Source organism: Carya illinoinensis, chromosome 3 (assembly GCF_018687715.1).
Source record: "Carya illinoinensis cultivar Pawnee chromosome 3, C.illinoinensisPawnee_v1, whole genome shotgun sequence".
Lineage (NCBI taxonomy): Eukaryota > Viridiplantae > Streptophyta > Magnoliopsida > Fagales > Juglandaceae > Carya > Carya illinoinensis.
In genome coordinates, this window is record NC_056754.1 from 35,955,925 (window position 1) to 35,978,190 (window position 22,266).

Consider the following 22,266-nt stretch of genomic DNA (forward strand, 5'->3'; position numbering starts at 1 on the left):
ATCTGACTATCATATCTAACTCTACCTCCACTCTTTTCATTATTGCTCATAATCTCATTAAAATCACCCATTAACAACCATCCCTTATCACTAGGGACTTTTATAGATTTCAACAAATCCCATGACTCATGTCTCCTACTAACATCTGGTTGGCCATACACACCAATCAACCACCAAGACTCACTATTCTTTCCTTCCTCAGTAACCTTTGCATGCACATGAAATTTTGAATAGCTTTGTATTTCTACTTTAAAATGTTTCTTCCAATATGCAATCCCACCACTCCTACCTTCACAACTTACTATTAAGCAACCATAAAACCCCAGCTTAAATTTTAACTTTTCCATAACTTTTGAATGAAGTCTTGTTTCTTGAAGAAACAAAAACTCAGGAGCTTGTTTTCTGACTAAGTCAGAAAGGGTTTGAATTCCCAGTGGGTTCCCAAGCCCACGGGAATTCCAACTTATAATACTCATTGGTTTCGGCAGGGCTGGTGCACAGCCTCTGCCGATACCAATTCATTTGAATCCATCCCCTCTTGTTTACTCTTCTTAATGTAATCAACTTCATCACTAGAAAAGGCAGTAAATTTACCTATCTTTTTACCACCTGTAGTAGCTTTGCCTCCTGAAATCTCCTCCACATTTCTTTTCTTCTTCGATTCATCTACAGTAGAATGCCATCTTGCTTTCTCCTTCCAAGTACTTCTAGTATTTTTTCCTTGCTTCTGGGCAACATGCAAGGATGAGTTTGAATTTCCAGTACCTTGGGCTTGAAAAATAAGGCCTTGCCTCGTTTGTCTTTCTACATGTCCAGTAATAGGTCCAGCAGTAGGCCCATAGAATGGTCCAGCAACAAACCCATCATATAGGCCAACAATAGGTTTCTTAGGCCCCTCAAAACTCTTAAGCACTGACCCTTCCATGTCATTACTAGCCAATAAAGAATCATTACTAGCCAATAAAGGATCATTACTAGCCATTACCTCAAAACAATCAGTAATTGCTTTGCTATTTAAGTTCTCTGTAACAGCAGTTGAACATATGGCTGAATTCAGTATCTTCTCATTAAATGAGGAACCGTTACTCATCTTCTCCATCGGGGTAGCAATTGCACCGTGACTCTCCCTCTCCACCTGAGCAGCTTCACCGTGACTTTGACTCTCCACCTGAGCAGCTTCACCTTGACTCTTCCTCTCCACCTGCACAGCATCTTCATCAGATGTCACCATGTCCTGCTTCTCCCCAGTACTAGTTGATATCTTCTTACTATACTCATTTGATGAATCCCACTTCTTTTTAGCACTGGAAGCAACCTTTAACCATGCACCATATTGAGGAGAAGAATTTGGCTTACTTTGGCATTCAACATTCTCATGAATAATTTGACCACAAGCAAAACAAAAGTGTGGGAGCTTTTCATATTGCATTGGACTCCAGACTTTACTCCATTCAGAATAGAAGTTCTGCCTCTAGCAAGAGGTTTTTTCATATCAATCAGAATCTTCACTCATAAACTACTACCCCACCCTACATTATCATCATCCACATCTACTTCTTGGACTTCACCAATTGAACTACCCAACCTTACACCAACCTCTCTCAAACAAAGGTAGATTATGGAATTGCACCCAGAAAGGTGCAGTATCAAACTTCAGATCATGTATTGGAGAAAATGCCATCAAAAGGATTGATGATAAACAGCTGACCATCAAAGAACCATGGTCTCCCCTCAACAATCCTCTGCTTGTTAGCATGAGTTGCAAAGATCATTACATACATATTTCTCCCAAACTCCCTTAAAGTTGCAGGTTTACTCAGGTGCCAAATCTTCTTCAAAGTAGACTCTACCACAGGTGTTGCCAATTGTCTACCAGACAATATTTTACCAATCAAACTAAGATCACCCTTCTTCTTTATCTCAGAAACTGCTTCTTCTTCAATTATAATAGACGTATCCTCTTCCTTATTCAACTGAAGATTACTCCACAAACTATTAAGCTTATCCATTGCAAGTAGCCCAACAGAGAGATAGTATGCTGAATCAAGAATAAACGATGAAGAAAACCACCACCATTCAAAAGAACATGGACATACCACTACCTCTATTTTCTCCAAGCGAAACTAGAGAGGAGACTCTATTTCGATTGTTAAGTTTAAAATGCACTTTTTAATTTTTATATTTTTTCAAATATTTTTTTAATCTCTTCAAATGTTTAAAAAAATTATAAATTCATTTAAAAATACTTGCTTTCCAATTAAATACAAAAAGGGATCGATATATTCCATATTTATTTTAACCTAATCAAATTCTTTTATTTAATACCTATATAACATATATTTAGTAAGAAAAAAAATATAGTATATAATATGTGGGATAACGACTCTTTCCTAAAAACATTCAACGTTTGCGATGTATGAATTATATCCGTGACGTCTTTAGGCAAATAAGAAACTGATTTTAAAACAAGAAGGGTTTAGGGACAAAAGATAATGGCATAAAAATTGCTGTGGCGCACTAACCAAGGTTCAATCCCCGTTATGCCGGCCGCGTACTGCCACGGAAAAGAATCACCGATTATAATAGGAGAAAAGATCAAAGTTCCACTTCAATCGATTTGATCCCTCCGCCATAGCTGTGGAGCATTCTGCAAACCTATAAAAGGTAGCGAGAAATGCTTCGGCTCAGTCTTCATCGGATCACTCTCCCTCGCCCTACTACTCTCTTCAATTTCCCCACCCTTCATACTAAGCTCAGGCCCCAAACCATGGCCGCATCGTACACGACGCGCTCGTCTTCTCATCCCCGCTCCAACAAGCTCCTGTTTCGCCAGCTCTTCGAGAAGGAGTCCTCAACCTACACGTACTTGCTTGCCGATCTGTCTCATCCTGACAAGCCCGCTCTGGTTTGTATTTTTATTTTTTTTCTTATTCTAAATTTTCAAATATTTTTCGTGTTATTTGGTCGCTGAGAATGTAGTAACTAGAGGAAAATGCATTAATAGTCTTGGTCTTAGATTTTTCAGCAACCAGAGGGGGGGGGGGGGGGGGGGGGGGTGCTGATTTCTTTCCCTCCTTTCCTCTATCTTCATTTTTCTTTCATTCCTGTTTATCATTATAAAATTATAGCAAAAGGCAATTCGTGAAACTGAAAATGTAAAAGGAAATTTGTACTAAAGCACTTCGATCACTCTCGAACCTATATTTAAACGTGATATTTATTTGATTCGTAATTGCAGAAGAAGGATTATTACAAAGTCATCATAAAATTTATTGCTTTACTTTATCACGTAATAAGATGTATTACCATGTTCGGTATACAAGAATAAATCGCTTGAAACCACAATTTTTTTTTTTTGTTTTCTTATAGAATGTGGTCTTTCTAGTGTGGGTATACTATGGCGACTGTAGTTTTTCTTTTTCACTACAAATGATGTATATATATATTAATTAGATATATTAGTTTTAATGATTATCCATCGAAAATGGTGCTGTGTTTGAAGTGTAGTCATGTTGTAATGCCCAATGGAAAGCCCAAACCACATGGCCTATCCAAAAAGACTAGTCAATGGCACGGCTCAAGTCCCACATTTCTGGTTGGGGTAGGCTTTGATACCATTTGTAATGTCTCAGTGGATGGCTCAAACCACATGACTTATACTCCAAAAGAACTATTGATGATATAATTGGAGCCCTATTGGAACCTCTTATAAAGAGCAAGAGCTTCTCATTCCTAAACAATGTGGGATCCCACACACCACCTATTATTATCCCTATCATATGGGCTATCACACATATAGATGGTGTTGACACATTTTTCTGGCAACTAGGGTCCAACAGTTGATCGCATGTCCCATGGAGGTGACGAAGATGACTGTGCACCATGTGCACATCCATGGTTTGTACAGTATAAAATAAATGCGGAAAATAGATAAGAAGAGGAGACACTCATGTCTACGTGGTTTGGCATTAAGGTGTATGTCCACGGGTCTTGGGGAGGTGAAATCCATTATGAATAATTTGTTATGATCCTAATTAGGTATAAAATTATATAATATCTATAATGAGATATTTTAATTGTAGCAATATTTTAATTAGCTTAATCTAAGGAATGATATTTTCTCACCTAGGTAATTTCCATGCATGGCAAAAGTAGGAGGCCAAGTCAAATAATTTATCAAGGCAAATAATTTCCATGTTTGGCATTTGGCTTATCTATACAGGAACCCTATGTTTTGCTATAAGATCATCAAGGAATTTCTACTTAATATTTTATCTCATATGAAAAATCTAGAGGTCTAGCTCCCACGAAGTAGCCATTCCCTTATGCTTCTCCTCAAACTATTCACAAATGAGCCCCAAAACCTCTAATACCATGCGTGACCACGAGCCTAGCCTAAATGTTTTAAATCTTGAATTCTTGCTTTAAATTTAGCGGATGATTTTTATATAGAGCCAAGTGTTTTAAAATTTTCCAAGTATTTTTAAAGGACCAAATGTTTTTAAATGTGGTATTTTTAGTGTTATTGGACCAAACATATATTATGGATTTAGCCTCTTTAATTTTGGAGACCCGAAAATAATATAATTTTACAAATTCACTTTATGTAATTGTTTTTAAAATTCATCATTTTCTTTTATGATGAAAAATATTATTTTTGTTTCAAGAATAAAAGGTTGTATTTTTTTGCATTTAGCCCATTTCTCTTCCCTTGCTATTATTTTCCCTATTCCTTTCTCATAGTTCCTCTATGTTCTATCTCCACTATTGGATCAAATCAGCCCCACGTGTTGCCCATCTAACCCATCTTCTCCAACCCCATCTCATTAAATTGATTTCAGACCACACACATACCTTGAGGCAATCGGTTAACACACACTCACAAGCTCTCTCTCCCTATCTCGGCTGCAGACCCTCTCTCTCTCTCTCTCCCTCCCTCCCTGTTCTTCTTCTTCCTCAGCACCCTTAGGGGATGTTTGGAAACAAATCTCATCCCATCTCATCTCATCTCATTTCATCTTCTCACACCTCATTTTTTTCTCAAATATCATTCAAATATAAACACTTTCAAACTAATCATTACAACTTTCCCAAATTTTCAAACAAAAAACAAAAAATAATTCAAAATTTTAAAATCCCAAAACAAAAATAAAATATTAAAAATGATATTTTAACAATATTTTACTTTATAATATTTTTTGTTAAACTTTTTTTCTCTTCTTTCCTAAAACCCAATAAATACTTAACTCAAACCATCTCACTACCATTTACAAATTATCTTACTACTATTAAGAAACCATCTTACTACCATTCTCAAAATTTCCATCTTATCTCATTCCCCAAGCATCCCATTGGTCTTCCTTGCTCACTCCATCTCATGACCTTGCTGCCAGCCACCAGCTACCGTGAAGAACCACCAGCGGCTCCTCAAGCTTCCAACCCCACCATCTCCTTCATCCACAGGCCATTGAAGATCAAGGCAGTAGCACTGTCCCACGTCCAAGATTGTCGTCAATGACCAGTTGCAACTTCTTCCCCAAGCAACCACTGAAAGCTGCCAGCTTTTGCAGACAGAACTGTGAGCTGCCTCACGTTCACCCCGCACCACCTTTCACCACTGCCCCCAAACCTTAAAACCAACTCTGCACCAATGAAGACCAATGCTATTGCTTATGGCAATTCAAGGTCATGCCATCTTGTGCACACCGACAAAACTAGATCTCTCTCATTACTGGCGAAACCAAATCAGTAGAAATTGAGACCATCGTTGTCCTCCCTCCAATGCCTAGCTTGGAATCTGCAATGGAACCACCATGGACCCCCTCCAGCCATGATTCTTGGTTTCCCATCTGCCCGGGCAAGCCACTAGGACCGATAGCCCATTGTCGAGCTCCCAGCTCACGTTGATGCCACGCCACAGCGCAGCAGCCCCACCTAGCCATCCTTGGTTGCACGCAGCCAATAGCCCCACCATAAGCCATTCTGTTGAAATGAGACACGGAAGCACAGCCTCGTCACACCTCAACCACCACTGGACAACCGTGAGCCTTTGCACCTAGCACTGTCCAGCCCCTTCTTCATGCAACTCCAAATTGACAACCCTTCCACGTTCAGCCCAGCACCTCCACTGCTTTCTCTCTAGCAAACCACCTCCCCACCACAAAAACCCTCCTCTGTGTGCCGCCACTCAGCCCTCCAAGCGTAGAAAAACAGAGCAGGCTTACACAACTAGCTCATGCACTGCATGGTATTTACAGTGATCTAACCTTGAACCCGCACATAGCAGCCCCTCAATTTGTGGTATAAACTCCTATCTCTTTATCTCAATGAATATTATGTTTATGTGATTGAATGGTGTTGTGTTTTGAGTGTAAAGGCAGTGGAATATCATGGTTTGAACTTATGAAATCATGAGTATGCTTTGTCAAGGGGCTTTTGCTTTGAGTAAAGTGGTTTGTGAAGATTGGTTGGACAGAACTGTATGTATTAAGTATATTGTGTGTGGATGAAGTTTGTAAATAGAGTGGGTGCTTCGAGTGGGTTGTATGCTGATCTTAGGTGATAAATGAGTATGGTATAATATTTTTGGTTGGTTATATATGGTAGACAGATTTAATGTATCTTGAATGTATGTTTGTGGGACTATGTGGTTGTGTGGTGGATTTATGTTGAACTTGAATGATGGATGAATTGAGTATGAGTTCTTTGGGTTGGTTGTATGCATTGGACAGATTTGTATATACATATTGAATGTAATATGAATGAATGAAGTTTATATGACTATACGGTTGGGATGTTATGTAGCCATGAATGAAGCTTATAAAGCTTTGTGGTATGGACAGATTTTATATATTGATGGTGTGGTGTTGAACTTCATGGATTGAGGGAGGCCATGGTTTGAAATTGTGAAGCTATGTTATATGAAATCATATATTGAGTTTAAATGGATGATGGATTGAAGGTATGTGTGTGTATATTAATTTAGTTGAAGGGCTAGTTTTTGCTTAATCACAATGATTTATGGATTGGAATTTACATGAGGACCATGAGGTTAAAGAATTGGACAGATTTGAGTATGTTAGGTGTGTTATGCTTGAACAATGGTTGTGATGGATTTGTGTTGGGCTCAAGTGATAAATGAATAGAGTATGTGTACATTTGTGTTTAATGATTTTTCAGTGGCAAGTTTATGAGAGAATGATAGATTTAGGTTCTGTTTTAACCTTGTAACGGGTTAATGTTGATGGTTGTGCAAGTAATACATGAGAATAATGTTTATCAAAGCTTATAATTAGCAAGAAAAGAATGGAGTTTATGGAAATGGGTAAAGTTGGGGTCAAATTATAAATAGTGAAAAGTATAGGGCTTATTGTGTAAATAGTAGAAGTTTAAGGATCATTCTGCAAAAAGGCATTAAGGATATGAGAAAGGTTATTTTTTAGTTTTTAATAAAAAAAAGTTAAGCTGAGTTATAACTCTAAATTATGATTTTCCAGAAACGTGAACGCGAAACGAACATCAACAATAGTTTGTAAGTTAAACTTAACTTACTCATCGGTAATGTGACTTATGATATGGTGATAAATGCAATCACATTACTTCATCTATTCTATTCATGAAATGTTATATGTCAAAGCATATGAATATCTGTCATCATTCATGAAGCATGGTTACATGACATAAAGTACAAGTTTATGCATAGAAAATCTTTTTGAAAAATAAGTCTCGATCCCAAGCTGGGATGAGGGATTATCCTAGTGGAGCTTCTCCATCCACTATGGATTGTTTAAATATGGAGTGGATCCCCTTAGATTGATGAAAAACAATCATTGACCTTGAATGAGATAGTAACGGTCTAGGAGCGAGGGTTTGTGCCTTCTTGTTGGTGGGGGCTAGAGAGTGCTCAAAGTGAAGGACGTTTACGTGAAGCCTTGAGTATTCTTGAGATGAAGTCACATTGACGGGCGTTACTTGTTGTGTGGTGAAGATAACCAGGCGTAGACACGGATCTTATGGGGAGCTATGGCATATGGTAATCAAGACTAAAAGTGGATGTTATGAAAAGATATCCTGGAATTTGGATGGAAAAGTATTATTTTTTATGAAAAACAAGTCTCATGTTCATGCATTATTCACATGTTTATACCTGTCATATCATGTTATCTTTGTGCTTAGTTCTAGGTATAGCTTATTGAAATTTTTCACTGTGGTAGTGCCACTATGGTCCTGCTTCTTGGAACCAAAGATGTTACAATGTATGCAGAACAAAACCCCGAGGAGTAATAGACGGGATTGGACGAGGTGGACTAGTGGTGGATGGACTTATATGGGAGAAGTCTAATCTCTTGTTATATTTATAAGTACTGTTTGTAATTTCAAGACAATGTTATTATGTGGATAACTATTGTTGAGACTACTTTAAGGGCAAGGTGTTATGTTATGTTTTGTGAAGTAACTTTGGGATATATTATGTGGAAGACAATATGTTATGTTTTCTTTTTATGTATTGAACTGTTGGATGTAGGAATCAGTTATGGTATGTTATCAAGTTATGTATGCTTGGGATTGATTTTATTCTGGTACAAGTAGTTAACATTACTTTTTCCACTGTGATTTACTCATATTGCTAGAAGCATGCTATGTGCACACATATTGAGTATTATGTATGATGGGGGTATGTAAGTTGCATGTCCCAACGTCTCAATCTCCGTTAAATCCCAGGTGGGGGGTTGAGGGCATCACACCACAGGGTTGATACCAATAATGTTTTATACAAGTTCTCATGTCCTCTATAAGCTCTCTGATACAAGTGTTATAGATGTAGAAGAGGGAAGGAGAGGATGAGGATGAAGTGCCCAAGTCTGGAAATGAAGTCTCCCCTTGTTGTGGTAGCTGATTTTTTTTTTATTTTTATTTTTTTTATTTGTCCAATTGCCCCTTATCCTTTTCCCTCTCTGTCTGCTGTCACACTTTTCCTCTTGAACCTGTGTCCTTGTCCAATCACACAGCTTTATGGCAGGCCTTTATTTTTTTCCCGACAGATGGTGAGTTGTGTTTTTACCAATAGCAGTGAGAATTTGAACAATATGCTGCCAAGTCATTTTCTTAATCTTAAGCAATAATGGATTTCGTGAATAAGCAGCCAAAATGAAAAGAATTTGCATATAAAGGCTTTAATGTTTTAAAATTGTGATGCATGGTCAAATAAAAAGGTAATCATCTTTTATTTGTAATCAAATTTAATTGATAGGGTACTGGTATTGTCAAAACTTAAGCAAGCCATTATATGCAAATTGTTAAGCAGTCATGTTCAGGCCAATATCACCACTGCGGCTTCCAGATGCAGTGCCACAATTCTTTTATTGGATTGGATAAAAAATTGACCTTTACGGAAGTTCCCCCAACTTGACTGACAAAGATGGGTCCAGACACATTCCATTGTCCTTTTCTTGTTTTTTATTTCTATGCACTTTAATTATTATAGTGGGGCATTTTGTCGGGGCAGCCCACCAGCCCTTGGACTCCTTCCATATCTGCCTTTTAATCTAATGTAATGATTACTAGAAAAATGTTTTGCAGAAATAACTATAGCCATCCATTCTTATATACAAAATATTTGAAGTAGCACCAGAGAAGTTTTAGGAAAAAATATCTAAGAAATTGGCTAGAGTCGATGATTGACACACTTTAGGGTGCATTAGCGACTAAGCAGGCATAAAGTAACTAGTTTGGACTTTTCTACTTTACTCAATATAATCGTTTGCTTGTACTAATGTGAAACATTTATGAGCTAAGCATGTAATTTTCTTCTTCTGATGATTCTGCTGACTAGCTTCCTGATTTATGCAATGCCTGCGTTGGCATCTAATTGAATGTTTATGTTGACTAGTTTCATTGCTGTTTCTCTTTGTTATTTATCAAGTTTATTTATTTTATCAAGTTTATTTATCTTTTTTGTTCAAATTTTTCAGTTGATTGACCCAGTTGATAAGATGGTGGAGAGAGACCTCTCCCTTGTAAAAGAGCTTGGACTGAAACTGATTTATGCCATGAACACCCATGTCCATGCTGACCATGTAACTGGTAGTGGTCTTATTAAGGTGTGGAATTACTTCCATATTGCTAAACTTGCCTTATATAAAACTTTTTTTTTGATAAGTTGCCGTATATAAAACTTGATTCCCTTTCTATAAAGCTTGCCTTCTGGTGAGAGTTTTTTTATCCTTTGATGCTGCATAAGCAGAAATGGATCTGTTGATCTTCATGCGTTGTTTTTACTTGTAGAACAAGATTCCTGGAGTGAAATCTATCATTTCAAAAGCTAGCAACTCACAGGCTGATCTTCTGATCAAAGCTGGTGATAAAATCTGTTTTGGTGATCTATTTTTGGAGGTAGGATACAGTTGCGCATGGTTTATAAATTTTTCAAGTACATGATTAGGGAAATTCTGTGAGTTATTTATGGGGGGAATAGTTTCCTAGATGCATATGTTAATTGACTATTGTTTTTCCCCTTTCTTGTGAAACTAATGAAATCTGCAGAATAATTAGAGCTTGACTGGAAATTTATTATCCATGATTTTGATAGACTTACAGAGCCCAGGATTAGCTTTAAAATACTAAAGCATTAATTTCTATGGTAAAATATGGCCGCTGGTATGTAGTGTATAGCTGATTATAGTAGATACACAGGCCATGTTTAACTAACATTTTTTTAATCAAAAAGAAAAAATCTATTTGCAAGTCTGTTTTTTGACACACCCAATACATCATTGAAGTGGGTCCCACAATGGTAAAAAGATATTGGTGTTTTAACCTTCTTTCTTTTTTTTTTTTTATTAACTATAATGGGTTCCACAACAAGTGGTGTGTTGACACACCATGCCTACAAATGACGACTCTTGTTGAAAGAGATTTCTCAAACTGTTTCAAATGTTTTTTCAACTTCAATCCAAACATCTTTCAATCTCAAAAAATTTTTTATTTCAACTTTTCATCTAATCATTTGCCTAGGTTTAGTGAAAAATTAAAAAAAGAAACATAAAAATCGAAACTTTTGCAAAATCCAAAACCAAATCTACCATAAATGATTTTTTTAATGACTTTTCATCCCTATCTATCCACTTTTAGAAGCCCAATACAAAACTTATCTCCAAAAAAAAAAAATCCTATCTTCTTTCAAAAAAAATCCAATAAACAGTAATTTCAGTATAATTCTCATTCTTAAAACTTCTCTTAATCAAGCATACATATATTATTTTCGAACTAGTATTTTTTATTTTTATTTTTAGGTATTGCTGATTGTTTTATATGGTCACTCAATTCTGTTTGCCGCAATCTAGATACTGACCAAAATATCGGTGGCGACTAAATTAGCATTATATAGTGTATAATGGCGATGTGATTTTTTCTTTTAAGTTATAGCAATAAGTATATGACATATGAATTCTTTTTGAATCATTTTGCAGGTTCGTGCTACTCCTGGCCATACATTAGGATGTGTTACTTATGTTACAGGAGATGGTCCTGATCAACCTCAACCGAGAATGGCTTTCACTGGGGATGCCTTACTGATACGTGGATGTGGAAGAACTGATTTTCAGGTTTAGTGTCTTAAATATCTGAAATTGTAGTGTATTACATTTTTTTTTTTTTTTAATAAAGCTATTTTAGCATGATTAAAAGAATAAAGAAAGAATTACATTTTAGAAAAGTCAAAGCTTGCTTTTGAAGAAACTGCACTCATTCTCATATGTCATTTTGAGGGAAATATCAAGTAGCATTTATCTCATTAATTTATGTACAGGGTGGTAGTTCGCTTCAACTCTACAAGTCAGTGCATTCACAGGTAAGGATACGAGATGATGAAATAGCACGCTATGTTTTGTATGGGAAGGAATACTTGTCTATTTTGACCTTCGGAACACTATTTGCAGAGACTTAATATCTTTTTCTTGTGGACCCTGATTTTTTTTTTTTTTTTGATAAATACTGTTGACCCAGATTTTCACATTGCCTAAGGATACACTGCTCTTTCCTGCCCATGATTACAAAGGATTTACGGTATGAACCATCTGCAGCCTCTTATTTCTAGACTGTAATTTATTGAAAACAGCTGATTGTGACATGCCTTCTCCTGACATCCAGGTTAGTACTGTGGAGGAGGAGATGCTTTATAATCCTAGGCTTACAAAAGAGGAGGTGATTCTTTTGGCATAAATGCCATTTTTTGTTTTTCCTAGATTTGATTTTATAATTAGGACAATGTAACTACTCCAATATGATGCTTTCCAAATAGTTTTCTTTCTTTTTCCATTATTCTTCTGATATTGATGTAAAGCCCTTGGTCATCAATTTTTATTAATAGATCTTACCATTTTGTTTAACTGGTGCGCTTTCTCATATTTCAATAATTAATTTTTATCAACTTCACATTTGACTTGTTTGAAAGCCAAGTAGACTTCGGTGTTATCCTTTGGTGTAACTGCCATTTGATCCCACCAAAGTCTACATTAAATCCCTTTCAAATTATTGGATTTGCATTCTTCTTAAATTTGATACAAAGTAATGAGAAAGAAGATTATTCTGATTTTGATGATGATTGGCTGACTAAGCAGTGTAGTTCCTGTTGTTTAATATCTGATAATTCTTTTTTTCTCAATTACTCCTATCCTTTTACTTTGCTTTCTCTTTGTCAATATTCTCCTCCATATCTTTAATTGTTTCAACCTGTGAACTCTTTGCAGGAAGCATTTAAGAATATTATGGAAAGTAAGTCTTCCATGATCAATTTTGATAAGAACAATTTTGCTATTGAAGACTGGTCTTATATTTTACACTTAGCCATTTAAGGTTTATTTAATTTTTACAAATTTTTTGACAGATCTTAAACTCCCATACCCGAAAATGATAGACATCGCTGTCCCTGCAAATATGGTGTGTGGGTTGCAAGATGTCTCTGCAAAGCCTGTTGAAGCAACATCAAACTAGATACAGACAGGTAAGCTATGGGAGTGGAATCAGGGTTGACTTCTGTGTTTAAGCCAATTACGTATTGATTAGCTACAGAGATTTATCACCTAATAACAATAAGCAGCAGAGTAATTAGTGAGCAGGAAAAGGGGAAAACATGGAGCGAAGAATAATGGAAACTCTTGAGCAACTGTCCCTTTAAAGAAGGTTCAAACTTGCAATTTTATTGAACTTTCAGATGAGGAGATGACTAATACTAGCCCTTGAGTGTTATCCAATTACTTCAATTCAAGTGAAGAGTAGTTCAAAATGACAAATAAGTTTTTACGAATCCTCTGTCAGAGTAACTTGAAGATGCTCCACTGCTGTAATGTGTGGAAGTACCCATTTAGTATATCTATTGACAACCATTTACATTGTATTAGGAACCCCATCTCTCTCTCTCTCTCTCTCTCTCTCTCCCCACCGTCCCACCCGTGATGTTTCTTTCCAGTGCTTCTTATTGGAAGTGCCCCTTTGTTTTTTAAGTCTATTATATGTTATTGTGGTTGGGATAGTCGAAATTAGTTTTTTTAGGCTCCGTTTGGATACTATTCATTATTTTATTATTATTTTTTACTATTATTTACAATTATTCAATATTTTATCATTACTTTTTTATTACTATTCACAGAATATTCGAGATTACATCATTTACCCAAACGCAACCTTAAAATAAAAAATATTCGAGTTATTGGTGATAAGTGATTATTTGGTGCACATCACGGAGAGAAGCAGGAAGATGGTTAAAGAAATAGTCTTGGGGGTCTCCACCGTGAATTGGCTTGTACAAGGATTTGAGGATTGCTATCTACATCCCTATTTTCGATGACCAAAATAGGGGGCCGTTGAAAAATCCAAAACCTCACTCCGACCATGCTATTAAGCCTACTATTAAACTGAGGGGTATAGTTGGTAATCCAAAGGGGAAGGAAAAGTCTGTCATGGAGATGTGCCCACCAAGTCTATTGCGCCACCCATCTACACAGATTACATGAATGAAGGTGGCCCACTATTCAAGGGAGTTGTGGCAGAGAAGACTTCCTTATGTAGTTTAAAATTGGACCTGCTGTTGCAAAGGGAAGTGGTCAATGCCCTTATTCTTAAAGTCGACATGGGTCTGGGCTTGGAGATGGAAGTGGTCCAGGTTATTATTCATAATGCTAACGTAGGCTTGGATTTGTGCTTGGAGAAACCTGGCCCAATGCTGCCTATTTCTAAAGGCAAGTCTTTTGTAGTCTCACGTAAGCATGAGCTGAGGAGAAAAGGCCCAATCCTATCTCGGGTTGTGAAAGGTAAAATGAAAGCCCATGGGACCTATTTGACCGAGAGCTAGTAGGTCAAAACCACAGAGTCAAAAGATGGTTTGAAATGGGTTCCTCTTCTAGAATTGCAAAAGAGCCATTGTTAGTTTCGTTTCACCGATCGGTGCTTGCACAAAAATCATCATTAGTAAGTTGTGATATGGTGGTTGTGGGTTTAGTCGACAATTTTCTAGTGGTGGCGGTGTCGGTGTCATCCGTAAATGATGTGGAACTCTATTTCTACAAATATGGATGTTCTGGCAGTGATTAGCATTATGGGTGGGGTTGTGAGTGTCAGCGGGAATGTAGTTATCATTGTACATTTTTCAGTCATAACTTATTCAAAACATATTTTATATTCCTTATCTAGACAATATTTTCTAGTTGTAAATAGCTTGATCCATATCCTTGACTCTATAAATAAGTAGGACTTTATAGTTTCATCTTCTTTTTATTTATTTATTTATTTTTTATCTTTTTTAATATCGGAAGCCTCTCCAAGGCAAGGCTCTTTGAACCCACCTCTGCAGAGTAAACCTCGGTCCCTTGCACCCACCCTTGGAAGTTTCCTTACAATGAACTAATTAAATTGCTAGCTTTTTATTAGGGGGCGTGGCACCAAAAAATTGTTTGCACTCATGAGTTGTTGAACCTTAAATCTTGAAGGGAGTGATACCTCAAGACCAAGACCTTCACCACTTGGGCCAATCACTTGGGGTTACTTTATAGTTTTTCTTATTTAGTTAGAGTTGATTGCTGTAATAGCTTATTTCCAACCTTGTAATTAGCACTAATTTTCAGCCTTGTAATTAGCCATAGTATTCTATATAATGTGAAGAACCCTTATAAGCAATCCAATTTGACATGGTTTCTGTGCCAACACTTACACATAGTTTCAATTCTTTCTAGTGAGGAACATTTTTTTTCCCATTGGTAGGTGACAGTTTTACTATTGTTGGTACCTTTTGTAAGTTCTTTGAGGGCTGCGACAATTTGGTTCATAGTTTTCTGATACTATTGGCACTGTCTTGGAGCTTCTTGGTGATTATTGGGTTGCGATAGTCCTTGGAGATCAGACTAGAATTTTAGTACTCTTGTGGCTGTCGGTAAGATTGCTGCAGAGTTTTGGGGTTGTAGGCAATTTTTGTGAAGTCTTTTTTCGGTTGTTAGCACTCTTGACTTGGTTGGGTGTGGGTCTGTTGGCACTCTCTGTTGAATTTGGGCTTGGTGTGAAGGGGCTAGGATTTTGCCGGCACAATCTATGGGGAATGGGTAGGTATTTTTTTTTTTTTTTTGGACTAGTGTTTTTTTCCCTTTTACGGGCATCATGTCTTCCGATTCATTTGCTGTGAAATTCACAGGTAAGAACTATTCTGCATGGGAATTTCAATTTTATTTATTTGTAATGGAAAAAGAGTTATGGGGTCATATAGATGATAGTGATCCCACTCCTATTGAGATTTTCTAAGTTGGTTTAGTGGAAGATAAAAAATGCTAGTATGATGACAAGAATTTTAAGATCTGTTGATCCTCTTATTTCTTCTTAATCTAAGGCCATATAAGACTGCTAAATCTATGTGGGAGTACTTAAGAAAAGTGTATAATCAAGACAATACTACCTGGCATTTTCAGTTGGAGTATAAGATCACTAGTTACACTTAGGGTGATCTCTCCATTCAAGATTATTTTTCTGGATTTAATAATCTATGGGGAGAATTTACTGACATGATTTATGCCAAGATATTAGAAGAATCTTTCTCTGTTGTGCAAGAAGTTTATGAACAAAGTAAGCAAGATCAGTTTTTAATGAAGTTACGGCCTGAATTTAAGGCCACTTTTCCCAATTGATGAACCATGATCCATTGCCTTCTTTGGATATTTGTTTTGAGAAGTTAGTTCGTGAGGAGCAGCGTCTTGCCACCCAAGCAACTTACCAGCACGACAAAATCATACCCAATGCAAAGGCTTATGTAGCTCACGAGAGAGGCAAGGGACGTGATATGTAGAAAGTTCAATGTTTTAGCTATAAGGACTACAGACATATTATTGCCCACTGTGCGAGGAAATCTTGCAACTACTGTAAGAAGCCGAGCCATATTATCAAAGAATGTCCTATTTGTTCCTAGAATTGTTAGGTTAATGCTTATCAGGCCATTGTGGGTCCCTCTACTTCCACTAATTTTGCAATTGTTGGTGATTCCTCAACTCTTACTCTTGAGATGGTCCAAGAGATGATTATTTAAGCTTTTCCAGCCTTAGGGTTGCAATGTAACGGTACACCATCATCCTTATCTTGGCTTGTTGATTTTGGTGCGTCTAATCACATGGCTAGTTCTTCCGATACTCTTAGCAATGCTCAAAATTATAATGGATCGTCACATATTCAAATTGCTAATGGTAGTCAATTACCTATTCATGCTGTTGGTGATGTTAATTCCACAGTTAGAGATGTTTTGTATCTCTTGAGCTTTCTACTAGTCTTATATCAGTAGGCCAATTGGTAGATAACAACTGTGATGTTTGTTTTTCTCATGATGGTTGTCTTGTGTAAGATCAAGTGTTGGGGAAGATACTTGCGAAGTGGCCTAAAAGTGGATGATTGTTTCCTTTGCAGTTTTTCATTCCTGCTGTTATTTCTTTAGCTTGTAACACCATAAAGAATAAGGGTGAAATATGGCAAAAACGGTTGGGTCATCTTAACTCTGATGTTTTATCTCATTCAATAAACTCTAGTTTGTTGGACAATAAAGATCAATTTTCCTCTCATCTTTCTTTTGATTGCTTCACATGCAAATTAGGTAAAAGTCCCTCTCATTTTCCTCTCATGGTAGTCATGCTAAACAATACTTTGATGTGATTCATAGTGATGTGTGGGGAATTTCTCCTGTTATTTCACATGCGAATTATAAATATTTTGTTATTTTCATTGATGATTATATCAAGTATACCTGAATTTATTTTCTACGTTCTAAATCTAAGGTTTTCTCTGTCTTTTAACTATTCATCGCCTATGTTGAGACTCAGTTCTTGTCAGGGATCAAAACTTTAAGGTCTGATTCAGGTGGTATATATGTTTCATGAGTTTCTTCAACAAAAAGGCATTGCTTCTCAACGCTCTTAGCCTTATACACCTCGGCAAAATGGTGTGGCTGAACGAAAAAATCAACATTTGTTGGATGTTGTTCGTACACTATTGCTTCAGTCCTCTATTCTGCCTGAATTCTGGGTTGAAGCTTTGTCTACGGTGGCTTATTTAATTAATAGATTGTCTTCTAATGTCTTGAATTTTAACACTCCTTACTTTCGTCTTTATTATCAGCATCCTTGTTATCATATGCATACTTTTGGTTGTGTATGTTTTGTTCATTTGTCATCTCATGAGCATCATGAATTATCTACTCAGTATGTTAGGTATGCTTTTCTAGGGTATAGTATTTCACACAAATGCTATGTTTGCTATGATCCATGCTTTAACATATTTCGTATTTCTCGTCCTGTTGTTTTCTTTGAAAACCAATCGTTCTTGTTTACTCATGTTGAGTCTTTACCTGAGATGTATGTTTTACTGCATTTTGATGACTTAACTTCTTCTCTTGACCGATTCAAACCTAAACTTGTGTATGAGCAACGACGACCAACTTTGTCCTTTCCTAAGCCTAATCTGCCACCTGACCCAGCTTCGACTACCTCTTCTACATGTGTTCCAGACTTCCACATAGTTCCTTGTCGTTTGACCAAGGTATCTCGTGTCCCTAATCGGTATGGTTTTTCACATACCTCTGTCCATGCTACTTTATCTTCCATTCCCATTCCTTCAGGTTATTTCGAGGTAGTTAAACATGAATGTTGGCGTGAGGCGATGGCTAAAGAACTTCGGGCTCTCCAAGACAATCACACATGGGATGTTCCTTGTCTTGCCACGGTTAAGGCCATTGGTTGTAAGTGGGCTACGTTCTGATAGCACTCTGGATCGATATAAGGCAGGGTTGGTTGCACTTGGCAACATACAAGAGTATGGGGTGGACTATTACTAGTGTCGTTCAGATTGCTGCTAATCCTGTCTTTCATGAGCATACAAAACACATTGAGGTGGATTGGCATTCCATTCGGGAAGACTTGGAAACTCGTATTATTTCTCTTCCTTATATTTCCACTGATCTCCAGATAGTTGATATGTTTACCTAGGCCATGACACGTCAACGTCATTAGTTTCTTGTAGGCAAATTGATGCTTCTTGATCGACCAACGTCAGTTTAAGGGGGGATGTAATCTGGAATGTAGTTATCAGTGTACATATTTTAGTCATACCTTCCTTATTCAGACCATATTTTATATTCCTTATTTAGACAATATTTTCTAGCTGTAAATAGCTTGATCACAACATTGATTCTGCAAATAAGTAGGACTTTATAATTTTCTTATTTAGTTAGAGTTGATTGTTGTAATGGCTAATTTCCAACCTTGTAATTAGTGAGTGTTCTATATAATGTGAAGAATCCCCACAAGGAGGGCATTCAATCCAATTTGAAAGTGAGATCACCAGATGCACCTTTGTTAGGTTTGGTCTGTCTGACAATTTCTGGTCGCAACGCCAATGTCATCTGTAAATGATGTAGTACAATTTGTTTCTGCACATTTGGCTCTTCCAAAAATGATTAGTGACATGAAAGAACTTGTGTTACTAGGAAATCTCGGACCTATACTTAATCGATTATGAGAATAGACATAACATTGAAGAGGAAGGGCTTTGTGTAATGTCTCTAAATTCTGTTTGGGATTGGACGGACATTTGAAGTGCTGATATATGAGACACAAGGTTACTTACCTTCTATTAATGACATATAAGATGCAATGTTACTAACATGCATCTAGCATTGTGCAATATTTGTAGCGGATAATTTTTTTATTTATTGAGCAATACTATACACCAAACTGAAAATATCCTAAATACTTAAAATGTACTTTTACATATCAACATGCTAAACAACTATGATCACAACTTTAGTCCAAAATGGTTGTAATAAAAAGAGTGTTGGAGATTGAACTCCATAAGTACAAATAGTAAACTAAGGTAACTACTATGCTATCCATCGACGTCGTACTGTCATCTAGTCGACTGTTTCCAGTTGGTTGATTCATTCTCCTTCAGATCCTAAGACAAGATCTACCATTCGAGGGGGAATGGTAGTTTGGACTATCACATTGAGATTTGTAATCAAATCTCAGCAAGTTATCAGAAAACTTTTACAGAAGTTAATGATGCATACATGGCAGTTAAAGTATAAATGCATAATCAAAGTCATAAGTAAGGATAGCATATCTTAACATATAACATGGCATAACTAACATAATTTGAACTGAAATATGAACTAAACTTGACATGACATGAACATGTACGTGAACTTGACATGAACGTGAACTTGAAACATAGTATGAACGCATATCTTAACATATAATATGGCATAACTGATATAACTTGAACTGAAACGTGAACTAAATTTGACATGACATGAACATGAACGTAACATCAATGTGAACTTGACATGAACGTGAACTTAAAACATAACATGACTTGAAACATAGCATGAATGTGAACTTGTACATAACATGAACATAAACTTGAAACATATTCTTGTCTCATAGTGTTACCATGATAGCGTAGTCTTATTTCATGATATTCCCGTGATACCATGATAGCGTAGTCTTATTTCATGATATTCCCGTGATAGTGTAGTTTTATCTCATGGGGTTACCATGATAACGTATTTTTATCTCATGAAGTTATCATGATAGAGTAGTCTTATCTCATGGGGTTACCATGATAGCGTATTCTTATCTCATGGGGTTACCATGATTTAATAATAACCATAAACTGAACAATAACTTAACCGCACAAGAATGTACATGAGCGTGAACTTGACATGACTTGAAAATAAGTCGAAAGACAAAACGTATCATGACATGTAACAGACAACATTTCATAACATGGTATACGTGTAACGATGAATATTTTGTGACATGGAATACATGTAATAGATGGCGTAATGTAACATGACATACTTGCAATGTATAGTAATACGTAATAGAATATATTATGTAACCGATAAATAATTCAAGATAGAATAAATTGTGTAACAGATGAACATATAATGACATGTCATGGCATTGCATTGCATATATGATAGCATACATACATAAACTTTAATTCCTTTACTCATCACACATACACAGTAAACTAATAATAAGTTAAAAGTTAACATACTTTGGTCTTTGCGTTTCTATGCAAAATTCAAACGTGATCACGAGGAATTGTAAGTAGTGATTATGAAGGTTAGAACTTAACCATTGACAGTTAGAAACATGAAAAAAAATATAAATTTAGAGTAAAATTATCATTTTACCCTCTACATGTGGGAAAATAACCATTTTAGTCATAACTTAAAGATTTTGCATTCCAAAAATCATCAAAATTTACATACCTTATGTAAATTTTATTCTAAACTCAAATATCAATTCAGAAAAATTTAAAAATAAAAACAACTATGAAAACTCCATAGTGGCCAAAACTTAGGCTATCCCCCTTGTGATTTTTGTTGCAATTCTTCTAAATTTCAAAAGCCATGATTAAACCAAAATTTTTCTTCTAATATACTCATAACATATTCTTAATAATAATCATGTTTTGAATCATGACAAAATTCATCAAAACCACTAAAACAATACTTGAAATTTTCGATTTCTTTCTAAGTTCAAAAATAGATTTTTGTTTCCAAACTAGTTTTGATCAACCTCTTGATCCATGACTTAAAAAGATCTTATTTTCCAAGCAAAACATCACATGGTTTTAAAAATGTGTCCTAAAATAGATCAAAGCTTCAAACACAAGATCACATGGTTAAAATTTAACCAAAACACGGATTTAGCTAAGAACATCAATTTTTTGACCTATTCGAATATCTTCTTGCATTAAAATTCATATATTTGAAACTAACATCAAATATCTTCAAACTAACATTCTAACATGTATATAAGAGACTTAGGATACTCAAATAAAAATACCAAAGCCATTGGAATAAGTTTAAATCACTAAAGATATAAACTTTCTTAAAACAAAAACTGTTGTTCCTCTTCTAGTTTCTAAGTTTATAGATCTAAGAAAATCTTTCCTCAAAACTTTTAGTCGTGCAACAAATCCTCAATCAATAATCATATACATATGTTAACAATACTTCATAAAAATTTTGGACCAAGATTTATTTATTAGCTTGGTCAAAAACTCCAAAATATAATATACTCTCCAGTTTATCGCCTAGAATGACCGTTTTGGGGTTTAAACAACTTTTGATCGATCAAATGATCTTCAAATGGAACAAATGAGGTATCCACGTAAACTAGACTAAAAATACATACAAAAGCTTTGAAACATGTGTGTAAAAGAACTAAACAAAAAAGCTGTCCGAGAGTTTTGTTTTCTTTCAAAGAAAAGTGGAAAGAAATGATGGGTTGCGTGCGAAATGGGCTGGAGGGCTTCTTGCATAAGTGAGGGAAGATGATAAGGCTAAAAGGGAGCTTGAGTGTTGGTCTTGCCAATCCAAATTAGTAGGCAAAATATCCCAACATATTTCTCTCCAAGGTGCCTTGTAGAAGTAAAAGAGTGAGGTGCATCTAGCCCTTCACTTCAAGTAAACTCTAGGGCCTTCTTGGGCAGATCTGGTTAGCCAAGTAGGAGTGCAAAATTTAGCCAAGAAGTAATGCTAAGGTGGCCAAATTCATCAGCCTTAACCGAATGAGCCTTAATGTGGGGTATAAAGAGGGTTTGAATTGCTATCAAGTTTAAATCCAATTATTCTTCACCTAATCAAACATCTAGGATTAAAAATGTTGGATAAGATGTCATAACATAAATTTGAAGGATTAATAGTATGTGGAAGTGATTTAATCAAGTTATTAA

General features: G+C 36.0%; 1 protein-coding gene and 1 long non-coding RNA gene across 3 annotated transcripts in view; both read left to right on the forward strand.

Moving 5' to 3' along the window:
- The first annotated feature begins 2,454 nt into the window (after window positions 1-2,454).
- The window catches only part of LOC122304144 (persulfide dioxygenase ETHE1 homolog, mitochondrial), a 31,793-nt gene continuing 11,981 nt past the window's right edge, over window positions 2,455-22,266 (forward strand). For both annotated transcript variants that reach the window (XM_043116234.1, XM_043116233.1), the window contains exons 1-9: window positions 2,455-2,905; window positions 9,972-10,100; window positions 10,285-10,392; window positions 11,469-11,603; window positions 11,807-11,848; window positions 12,004-12,063; window positions 12,148-12,201; window positions 12,747-12,771; window positions 12,884-13,000. In XM_043116234.1, coding sequence (XP_042972168.1) covers window positions 2,675-2,905; window positions 9,972-10,100; window positions 10,285-10,392; window positions 11,469-11,603; window positions 11,807-11,848; window positions 12,004-12,063; window positions 12,148-12,201; window positions 12,747-12,771; window positions 12,884-12,990 — 891 coding nt within the window. In that variant the 5' untranslated portion in view covers window positions 2,455-2,674 and the 3' untranslated portion in view covers window positions 12,991-13,000. The remainder of the gene's footprint in view (window positions 2,906-9,971; window positions 10,101-10,284; window positions 10,393-11,468; window positions 11,604-11,806; window positions 11,849-12,003; window positions 12,064-12,147; window positions 12,202-12,746; window positions 12,772-12,883; window positions 13,001-22,266) is intronic.
- On the forward strand, window positions 5,179-8,552 carry LOC122304146. Its single transcript, XR_006240930.1, has 2 exons — window positions 5,179-7,531; window positions 8,214-8,552. It is a non-coding gene; the product is annotated as an uncharacterized LOC122304146 (long non-coding RNA).